Here is a 12,012-nt window from a genome sequence, read left to right on the forward strand (position 1 = left end):
TTCTTTGATACACATTACGTGGATATGTACCGGTATTTTTTTTTTTTTGACATAGTATATGTCCAGAGTGTTTGTAACGACCCAAAATTTAGTATTCGTTATTTAATTATTTTATTACGCGAGGGCGTGATTTATAATTAAATTATTAAGCGGCGAATAATCATTTAGCGAGAACGTAAGTTAATGAGCAAGAAGTTATGTTGATTGGGCCTTGGGGCGTGTAAGTGGTTATTGGGCTTAGCCAATTGGGCTTTGATCCATGAGAATAGAGAGAGCTATAAGTAGCAAGTCAACCATGAATAGTATCATAATTTATGTTTCATGAGAAAGGAAGATTGAGAGCTAGGGCAAGAGCCAAAGAGAAAGAGAAGAGCAAGCTTGTGGATTCGTCGAGCTAAGGTACGAGAGTTAGATTACATATTCGTGAGTGATTCGAAAGAGGGGAGGATGTCGATTCCTCCATTCCCAAACTCTTTCCACTCTATTTTCTTATGGGTTTTGTGAGAGATTTACTCAATGATAAGTAAATGTTTTTGATCCTAAAATGAGTAGTAAACTCCTAGGACATGAGGTGAACAACTTTGGGGAGTTGGAAATGGGTATGTGTAGATGTTTTACTATGTTTGTGGTTTTTGCTTAAAAATACAATTTAATGCATGATCTTGCATGCTTGGAGGTGTTTGGTTGTTTTTGAATGTGTATTTATGTATATATGTATGGTATATGCATGATTGATGGTTTACTTTGCATTTATAACATGTTATAATGTATTTTGGATGGATTTGGATGTTAAACCGCCTTAGAAAACTCAAGAACAGATATTTTTCTGGTGTGGTTCGCTACCTGCTCGCTACAGCTAACACGCTCGCTAACAGCTCGCTAATTGGTTTTTGGCTCTGTGTATGTTCGCTACCTGCTCACTATAGCGAACAGCACTGTGACAGCAACTTTTTGATAATTGTTTTAAGTGCAATTAGGCACTTGTAACATGGTTTAAGGGTATCCTTACATGATTGTTGATACATGTTGATGCTGTTAATGCTTATTGTTAATCGTTATATGATTCGCACGCGTATGCAATGACTTGTAGTTCAAGTGACTATGTTTATGTTTTAGCATTAATTTGCAATGTTAAGGAAATGATGTGTGTTTTATGACATAAGTGTAAATGAAACTTTATATAAAAATGGTTATGCAGATAATTATCATGTGAATAATTATGATTTGAGTGATAGGATATTGTGTTATCCTAATGTGTTAGATGTTGGAATTGTGTTTCCGCATCAGTGAATGAATAGCTTCGAGCTAGATAGCGTCATGTATTTGATGTGTTTAAAAGTAATCATGCATTCATGAATAATTGTGTTATGGGAATCATGTGAATTCCAATAATTGATGAAAATGGTTTATGTTTATGAAAAGTGGCCGAAGATGGGATTGTGTTATCCGAGATCTGGAGCCCATATCCAAACATGATATAAAACTGTGTGACTCCTCTTTATGGGAGAGATGGTTGATGATAACCATATCCTACATGATATAAAACTGTTATTGAGCTTATCCAAGGGAGATAAGGTGGTTCGGTAAGTTCCGACGCATCCAACAAGATGTAAAACTGGGTTCATCTTAAATGGGGTGAATAGCAGCATCCAACATGATGTAAAACTGGTTTGGTCCACCATTGGTGAGACGCTTATCCTGCATGATGTAAAACTGCTGATGTAGACTCCGTACATGACTATAATCTGAACAGTCCGTACATGACTATAATCTGAACAGTCCGTACATGACTGAAAACTGAACAGTCCGCCATGACTGAAATCTGAACAATGTAAAATTGGTACCACATGCATTAGTCGTGTCTAGGGATGACATGGCATTGGATAATTGGCATTAGATGCATTAGGGTAAATGCACATGTATTTGATAATTGTTATGTGACATTATCTTATTTGATTGTGATGAGTTAACCATTTGTGCAATGTTTTACTAAGTCGTATTTGACGATGTATGCTTGAATGACAATACATGTTGATGTGTTAGAAATGCATTGTTTAGCCATGTGGATATGTATGCGAGTTAGAATATATTAAGATTGAGTGAAGAGCAAGTATATACTTATGCTTGTTTATTATTGTTTATGTTTTCTAACTCTCTGCTATGTGTAATTGCTGGACCTTTGGGGGTCCAGGTTGACAGGTTATATGTTAGCCTCGTCCGAGTGCAATGGTAAAGCTCTGCTCTGATTGAGACACGGGAAAAAGGGGTTTTTATATGTATATGCATGTAGTCCTCTTAGTATACTCTGTTGGTCTTAAGCTTTCATTGAAAAGTATCCGTTTTGTATAACTAATAACGCATCGTTCGATGCGAGGTTTTGTTTTTAGTTCATTCGAATATTTTACTAGATAAATGTATTAGTATTATCTTTGAATGAAGTCTGTAGTATTCAAACCAGCGCTTTATAATCAGATTTTCAATTTTTCCGCTGCGTATTTTCGAAAATGATTTTATAAAGGCAGAGTTAATTAAATAACGGGTTTGGGTGTTACAGTGTTCACCAACGTGTGCACGATTTAAGCATCATATTTTTTAGAGATATTTGGTCGGGCACAATTCTAAGTACAAATTATTTGAAAACACACAAAATCACACATCAATTAGTTATTTAAAAAGTATATACTCACCCGTCCCAAAATATAATTAAAAGTGAGTCAACAAAAGTGGATGTATTTTGGATCAAATACATTCACTTTTTGTTGACCAACTTTTGATTATATTTTGGGACGGAGGAGTACTGTATTATTTAACTTTCTTGTCTTTTTTTCCTTTTACGTTTTATGTGAGGATGCCTAAACATTATGTCCATATAACACCTCTATTTCTGCCATGTTCTTTCAAAGTAGTTCCAGTAATTTAATCACATGATACTTCCATCTTCTCTTCAAGTTACACACAAGTTCAAGCTAAACATTTGCTTCAAGCTACCTTCATGCATATAAAAACCATTCATACAATTAGCCCCTAAATCTATAACATGTTCATAGACACACTGTAAACCTTAAAAATTGGTCATCTTTCAAGTTCCATATAGCAGAGAAAACCAGCATAATGTTCAGGCCAGTTACTTTCACCCCTTTAGCATCAATTAAACCACAGTTGCAAAATCAAGAATCCAAATTTTCATAAATAACTGTAAAAATTCAATTTAACCTCTTTTTTTTTTAACCATTTAAACTCATTTTATCCGAACATGTTTTTTATTTTCAAACTTAATTTTTAAAACCAAAAACTTAGTACCAGTCCCTTAAAAAGCTATCTTGATGACACAATTGAAAGTAGAAAAAGCATATTCCAAATCTTCAGCCAACAAATCGGATTAGTACTTTTGTTTTTTTATCTCATCAATAGTAACAGAATCAGTGCATCGACAACAAATTCCACCAGTTTACAATGAGAAATTCACAATTAACTGTTGACTCCGAAAAATGGTAGCAAAATTTATTTAGGCACCACAATTGATTCCAAACCCTTAGTAGCAACTAGCAAGTAATACGTAGATGTATGTATGTATGTCTACTGACAAAGATTTCATAATGGAGTGCCATGAAATATTGGCAAAACATTCTACCAGAGTTGATTTAAAATAACAAAAAAGTACTTAATATCAGGACATAAGTAGGTACTTTATAGTGACTGACGGGCTGGCATGTGCGCGCGCCAATCACCCAGCTTTACCCTGAAAATCACCAATTACCTCCTCCAAATCTCTGCTGCTTTTCTTCTTTCTTTTGCTTCACAATTTCAAGTATCTCGGGATCGAAGAAACGTTCACGAACATATTTCTTCTCCTCAGCTTGAATCTCCTTGATAGGACAAGGATATGGATTTGGAGGAAGTCTCTTTCCTTGAAGGCGTGCAATTTGCTTCAAACGAGCATATGCTTTCTTCTTTGCCTTCTTATCTGCTAGATATTCCATCTAGAAAAGAAAAAGTGACTATTAGAAACAGGGAAAAACAAATTGCGGAAAGAATATATTCAGAAACTGATCTAGGTTTACATACTTCAGCTACATCCATTGCTTCTTCCTCACCAATGCCCTGCTCTTTCAAATCGAGAACCCTTAATCCGAATATACGAGATGGAGGGGGATCGATAGCAGAAAACCTGTTGAACTTGAAAGATTACTCATACATATTAATAAAAAATGCATTTGATGCTTCAATTTTACTATCACCACAGACATGTAGATATGGACTATCACTAATTTAGGAGTCCTCTCGATGCAGAAGGAAGCACCTTGAAAACAATTACCACACACTATGCATCCCGTGCAAGCACCCTCCATCATTTAGTATCAACTATTCCATTGAGGAATTCTTAGTAAATTGGTAAAACAAGAATACATTAATTTGTTTTAGTGAAGAGCATATATATAATATAAACACGTATTTCCAGAAACCAAGTTAATCATGTAATAATTGGTGGGAATAAAAAACAGGACCACACAATCATCAGCAGAGCAGATCAAGTAAGCTAAGAATTAACAGATAGCAAAAGGAAACAGACTCGCAGACATACATACTTTTTATACAATACATGCAAGAAGTTGTGAAACAGGTCAATTAATAGCTCACAGCATGAGTAGTTCCTTACTTAAGAATTCATTTCATCCGCTAAAAGGGCAAGTCCACAAGATTCAAGAAAGAAAATGAGAGAGGTTATAGTTATTTATACTTTCCCCTTTTATGACAGAAAGCAACTTGGATTATATATTTGAATATGCTTAAAATGTAACTCAAAGATGAGAAATATTCATATAACTAGAGAACATAACATTCCAAATGCTCCTAAAAAAAACACTATGGATCAAAGCACTAGTAATAATTGTTCCATATTGAGAACAAGTTTACAATCACACACAAAAGTTAACATGCTTATTCAGAAGCTCAGACAAATAAATGTGTCTAAAGAGGTGGGCTGACCTAAACATTTACATTCAAAAGCACAAAAGTTAGATAACCGGCACAATAGTTCTTGCAAACTATTATACCAAGAATCAAGTTGGATTTTGAAGGTCAACATTCCCATTCATGGATAAAAAATTAGAATATCAACTAGAAGTTTCATTCGTGATCATGACATATCATCATATAGAAGCCTAGCTGATAAAAGACAGCACATCTTACAGCAATACAAAAATTGGGAGAAGAAGTTTCAAAGATTGTACAAGGAAAAACTACAGAGCAAAGAGAAAAGGGATCATACTTGATGGGATCGTTGTATTTTGATTCTGGGTATTTTTTATAAAACCTATTAACATAAACATCCTCAGGAAGAGTAATGGTCTGAATTTTACCCTGAGGTTGAGGAAATGTTGCTGGTGGTGCCCTGGTAAGCACAATAAAAACAAAATATTAGACAATTGTTAACCCTTCAAGAAACGGAAAAAAAAAGGCCATAAAATAAATGTTCATATAACAAATTAAGCAGCAAATACATGAAATCCCAAGAATTCCTATATAATTAAACAAAAGTATAGCATCATAGAATAAGACAGAAAAAATAGTCACAAGCAACATAGTCTTTTAGTGTGATTCAGGAAAGTTAATTAATTATATTTTCGAAAATAAAGAAACAAACATCGGCAAAAAAAATACCATTGATTGTGCAGCAAAAGAGGCATCATCACTTATAAAACTAAAACAGACATGAAAAGGAACTCATTTAAGACAATGAATCAGAAAGTGAGTTCAAACATGAAAATCAAGAGATTAACTGTTCCATGGCTTTGAGCCACACAGGTTCGGCCTTGGCGAAACCCTTCACAAGCTTTCTGGTTCGAGAAAGAAAATCTCCTTTCATAAACGACATTGTTCTTAATTCTTTGCTTTACGTCCTCTGTTACAAACAACAAGACCAAAAGTTAAAATAATAAAACAGCATAATAAAGCCGGGTCAGACAAATAGAGCTGGATCCTTTTAGTAAACCAAGTTCATTGACTCTATTTAACTTTTAGCTGCTAAACTAATTTTAAAATAATTTCATATTGATAGAACTTAGCTCGTATCAATCTTTTATTTCTAAAAGTAACTCCGCCAAAATGGAGGATACATATGTCATCAGTCAGATAAAACATATCTATGTTGTGAAGACTAAAAAACCATACACAAATTAAACATATATTCCAATAACATGCATAATTACTAAAAAGTAGAAAAATACACAAAATTAAAGGGACATTCATACTTAATAATTATACTAAACTTTGTCATTTCCCATCAAAATATGTTCTAAATGAAGACTAAATAAGATTCCATCAAGTTCTAGAAGTATTCAAAATGACATCCTATCAAAATAAAACATAAGCAATTTTTAAAAGTAAACAAAATGATAAGCCATTATCTAAAATGATGCTTCCACGTCTGTATTTGCTTCATCTTCACTTCTAAGCTCCACCAAACCAAGAGAAATAGAGAATAGAACAGAAACAGAGATGAATCCTGAGATGTCACTTGGTTGAGGATTTGTTCTTTAACTTAGAGGTACTCAGTTCGATACCCGGCACCAATAAAGAGATAAAAAACTGAAACAGAGATGAATAGGAACAGAACACTAGGAAGAAAAAAAACAAAGAGGAAGGAACAGGACACTATGAAGAATAGAAGCAAGAAGAAAACAAACCTGGTAAGGAGGAGAAGAGAAGAAGAAACAGTGCAGATCGGTTTTTGAGAAAGGAACAGATCAAATCGATTTGAGAACGTTGAAGGAGGCAGAGCGATTTGAGAAACGTTGAGAAGTGTTGAGAGAAAGGATGGTATCACGTGATAGTGAGAAATCAGGGCACAAAAAAACCTAAATACCCCTAACTTAACGATATATTTCCAAAATTAGGTTTTTCATCAATTCCCCCCCCCCCCCTTCTCCAAAAGACAATAGCGGCCATAAAACGCTTGCCATGACGCCGCTATTCCCCTGCAAATTGCGGCCACTATTTACACTTCTCTAAATAACGGAAAGCGGACCTCTGGCATAACGGATAGGGGGTCTGCTGTGAATGAAGCACTGACCTAGATACCGACACGTCGACACCGATAATAATTTAAGAAAATGACACAATTCAATGTAATTATAAGTTTCGGTGTCGTGTCGGTGTCCGACACCGGGAAACGCCTAATCCAAGGAGTGTACGTGCCGCGACACTATCCTGCTATAGCGCGCAATTAACATCATAGAAACATATCTCCCAAAACCCGTGTGTCCCGTTTAACTCTTTGCATCTTCCCAATGATTAATTTGTCATCTTCAATTGGCCACTTATTTGAAAGATGCATCCATGAATTTATTATTTTTTTAACAGACTGATTGATTGAGCCGAGAATGGTGAAAAATGCGAATCTGGGCAAGATTTCTTTTTCTTCTTATATTGAATTTCTTTCTGGCATTTTAGTTTTTCCTTTTTATGATTTTGAAGATTTAAGCAATGCAGCAAATTAAGGCAGTACCTAAGCATTACACATTTTATTTCACTGCTTTCTATGGGATTATTACAAGGAATCTATTAGAATTCATAACTCACCAAGGTTATTTGAAGGAGGGAAGCCTTTTGCGCGAGGAGACTAATGAAAGAACAAACTACTTATGCTAGATTCCTGGCACCGGTTAGCATAACCTAGAGATTCAACAAGGCACAAACATAAATTACAGCAATGAGTAAATCTATACAAAATTACACACTAGTTAATAACATCAATTTTCAAAACCATTTCCTCTTGAACCATTCTCATCAAATTGTAAAAACTTTGATGAATTGATTCAAACCAGTTGCTTTGATTGTAATGGTTGAGTATTGTTCTTACCTTGAACGTAGGACGAGAAGCGGGCGGCAGATGGCGGAGATGGAACGGGACAGATGGGGTGAAGTATTGGCGATGTGAGACAGTGTGGTGGTGACGGCGACAAGAAATGGTGGATGGAGACGGCGAACAGGGTTGAAATTGCACGAGTATGTATATATGTTCCTAACTAAATCCTAATATGCGCAGTTGTGGATTTTTTTCATCAAAGTAAAAGTCCAAAAATTAATTAGTAGAAAACAATTGTAAATTTCTTCTTTTTTTGCACACTATTTGTTTGTACACTATTTTTTTTGAGTTTAATTGCTGTGCACCGTCGGTGTAAATTTTTTTTACACATACATCCAATGACGTGTTGCCACATCATTTAATGAATGTGACACATCATGTGTTTTTAATGACCATACATGATGTGTCTGTATATTATTGGACGCATGTGCAAAATATCTTTACACCGACGGTGCATATAAATTAAATTCATTTCTCAATGACAACTTTCTATTCATTTTTAATTTATATTTTTATAATTAAATATCCTGAGTCACATATTTTTTCTCAAGTAATTTAGTGGTTAAAAATAAGTGGAGTGTCCGGTTTTCGAACTCCAACTCTTATATATATATATATATATATATATATATATATATATATATATATATATATAATGTGATTTCCCTATCAACCGAGTTAATCTCACGAAAAAAGTCAAACACTTTTAGTGTAAAAAAATGAAAAATTTATAAACTAAGCTACATTGGATTTTGACATAGTTGCCTCAATACTTATAATTTTTCTCTTTTTTTTTAAATAATTTTTCTTTTTTGTTTTTACCAACAATTTAATCTGGTTTGTGGTCAATTTTGACATCAAGTGGTTACAGTTTCATCTCGATCACAGTTGCAGGGATCGAACTGTGGTCCTTCCTACAAAATTCAGCATCGATCATCACTGAACCAACTAACGATTATTTATTTATTTTTTAATAAATTTTAAAAAGCATCTTAATATTTTATTTAAAAAAACAAACCCACCGAATTACATTCACAAAACTTTCTCAATATTTTATTAGTGATAAATATTGTTTTGTATAAATAAAAGTGGGAATGGATGATAACAATATTTGATTGGATGAAATTATTAGTTGGCAAAGACAGTCGTGCGGCTTCAACGACAAATCTGTCGTGCCATTGATCATTTTCCATAAACCAATTATATAAATGTAAGTCTTTTAAAAATTGTAGTGTCCATTTCTTTTCCTTTAAGAAATGGAGAGAATCCTTTGATTAACCAAACTGAGAAAATTGACATGTTTGTTTTTTTTTTTTGTTACAAAATGGACATGTTTGCTACTGGAGCCTACCCGAACTCGTATCACATTACAAATAAAATCTTAGCATAAATTATTAAATTAAACTAATGAACTTTTAAAGTATATCATAAAAAAAATCATTTAAAACATCTTATGTGATTTTTTTTTTTAAAAAAAATGGGAACTAAAATTGAAAAAAAAAATTTAGGGATCAAAGTTTGTGAGAAACTTTTAAAAAACTAAAAATAAAATTTGATAAATTTAGAGAACTAAAAAACATATTTAACCTTTTTAATAATAACAACTTTGAGTCAAAAATAATAACCAACTTAATTCATTTCCTTAACTCTTCAAAAAAAAAAAATAATTTCCATTTCCTTAAGCAAGTGAGTTTCATGTTATAGATGGTGGTATCAAGCACAAGGTGGAAGTTGTTATTGCATGGAAGAAATCAGATCGGATATAGAAGAGCAGGTTGTGGTGGATTGTTCAGAAACTCTAAAGGTCAGTGGCTTGATTTTTCGAGATATTTTGGTCGGTGTAATGCATATATAGAAGAGCTTTAGGGGGTCTTGGATGGTCCTCGATTGGCTAAAAATAGAGGTTATTCTAAGCTGGAGTTATGTGTTGATTATAGTGTGGTTGTGCACACTTTAGAGACCGCTAAGGATGAGAGTGTTGTTTGTTGGAGGCACATTTAAAAAATTCATAGATTGCATGCGTAAATCAAGGTGTTCCATTTGTATCGTGAGTCTAATTCTTATGTTGACGCTCTTGTCGATATGTTTGTGAACACTGTCTTGGTTTACATGTGTCTGAGCAGTGTCCAGTTAGGCCAAGTCCATCGTTATTGGGCGATGTTATGACCCTTGAAGTCATTTATGGTTAGTTTCTCTTTATTTGGGCTTAGGTCCCTTTTGTATATAACAAAAAGTTTAAATATAAGGAGGTAACAAATCAAATAGACATCAACTACACCAACAAATGACCGTCATACCTAACGTGTGAGCCACCATTTTTTGTTTATCATTTAATAAACTTTACTTCAAAGTTTGAATGTAAAGATAACAAATGCTTGATATTAAAAATTATATGGCTAAATTCATACAATCAAGCACAACGAGGGAATTGTATTCATTACATTTTTAAAGTCATTTTCAAATACGATAATGTTGAAGCCACGTTGTTCCATTTCCTTCATAGCATCAAGCATGACTATTGCTTCTCCTTCAATAACGGAGAATCTACCATTCATCCAAGACGTACCAACCAAAACAAATATGTATCTATAGTCGCACACACAATATGACACTTGTTTTGTCTAAACCATGATGAAAGTCCGCATTACATTGCCCTTGAACCATCTCATATGGGGTTTCTGCCACTGTACCGTGTGCAGCTAATATACTGTCATCATTATGTGCCTCTAACCTCTTGAACAACCTTCCAAGTGTGCTATAAAAGTTTTATTGGAATCACATATTATATAATTTTTTTGGTTTGTTGTGAATTAGAATGCATACAAGTTTGTCTCGTAAGTACAACTCAATTGATAACTATGAAGGACATTAATCCTGACTTTGAACCGAACATTTTTCACTTATCCTCCATTTATTATTATCCATTAACCGAAAATTATTATGACAGAAGTGGTAGATTATTAAGTCCTACTCTAATAATTAGACTCCGCTATCGGATTCTACTAATCTTCTATTTAAAGAATGGATCTACTCCATTTGGTATACTGTGAGGTTAAGAGCAAAAAGATAAATAAATAGAAAATACACATTTAATTTGCTCTATTATTTATAATTATTTGATTATTAGTTGTGTCTAGCTAACTATTAATCTCACGTCACGTTAATGTTCAACAAAGAATTTATCAAGGAAAGGGATGCAATACAAGCATGTGACAGAGAATTTCTTGTCTAGCATATCTCATGAAAATATATATGCAGTCTCAACATATATTAAAAAAAAAAGCTTTATTAGTAAAATGGTCCTTTAAAGATATTTTTGGTTTTAAATTAGTCCCTTAAAGAAAAAAAGGTCTAAATAGGCCCCTTAAAGAAAAAAAAGTCCGAATAGGTCCCTTAAAGACATCTCCGTTAATCAGTTTGGTTCCTAAAAAGATGTCTAAATAGGACCAAACTGATTAACGGAGATGTCTTTAAGGGACCTATTCGGACTTTTTTTTTCTTTAAGGGACCTATTTAGACCTTTTTTTCTTTGAGTGACCAATCTGAAACCAAAAATATCTTTAAGGAACCATTTTACTAATTAAGCCTTAAAAAAAATAAGTTCAAAGATTGTAAGCAGACCGTGTAAAGTAGGATTGCACAGTCAGCCAATCAAATTTTATCTTTTTGCCATGTTAGATTAAAACATGTAATTAACTATATTAATAATAATTATAAAAATAGAAATCAGTTTTATTCCACATATTTTGCCTAATTTCCAACCACTACTTTAGCAAAATTTTATTTAGATTTATCTTCAATTGCATGGAAAATTTGGGGTGGGGGAGGCTATACTTTATGTAGATTTTAAATTATTACTGGCCTATGGCTAAATGTGGAATAATTTTTTAGTAAAAAAAAGTGGAATAATTTATTGTGATTGTTCATATTTTAAATTTTCATTTACCCTAAAGCACTCAGATAAGATGGCGCGAGTCTCTTATAGCTTAACCAAGGTCCTGAGTTCGATCTCTAACTTGGGCATGCAACAGTGATAAAACTCTTAGGGAGAGTTTGCCACCCATTTGAGTCTCACAAGACTCGAGGAATTAATCTCTACAGTTGTGCGCAGAGGATACCCTGTTTACACCAAAAATATTTTAAAT

At 33.5% G+C, this 12,012-nt stretch overlaps 1 protein-coding gene across 3 annotated transcripts; it reads right to left on the minus strand.

Annotated features, from left to right (window-relative positions):
• Positions 1-3,423: 3,423 nt before the first annotated feature.
• On the minus strand, positions 3,424-8,078 carry LOC123924016. 3 transcript variants are annotated; one of them, XM_045976780.1, is made up of 6 exons: positions 7,862-8,078; positions 7,582-7,674; positions 5,761-5,902; positions 5,270-5,392; positions 4,066-4,168; positions 3,424-3,980 (listed from the first exon to the last, which is right to left on the minus strand). In XM_045976780.1, coding segments are annotated over exons 3-6 (462 nt in total). In that variant the 5' UTR covers positions 5,763-5,902; positions 7,582-7,674; positions 7,862-8,078; the 3' UTR covers positions 3,424-3,746. The 3 variants fall into 3 exon arrangements, with proteins under 3 accessions (XP_045832736.1, XP_045832734.1, XP_045832735.1); XM_045976778.1 differs by having other exon boundaries at positions 5,781-5,902; positions 7,862-8,075; XM_045976779.1 differs by lacking the exon at positions 7,582-7,674 and having other exon boundaries at positions 5,781-5,902; positions 7,862-8,077.
• Between the last annotated feature and the right edge of the window lie 3,934 nt (positions 8,079-12,012).

Source organism: Trifolium pratense, linkage group LG4 (genome assembly GCF_020283565.1).
Source record: "Trifolium pratense cultivar HEN17-A07 linkage group LG4, ARS_RC_1.1, whole genome shotgun sequence".
In the NCBI taxonomy this organism is placed as follows: domain Eukaryota; kingdom Viridiplantae; phylum Streptophyta; class Magnoliopsida; order Fabales; family Fabaceae; genus Trifolium; species Trifolium pratense.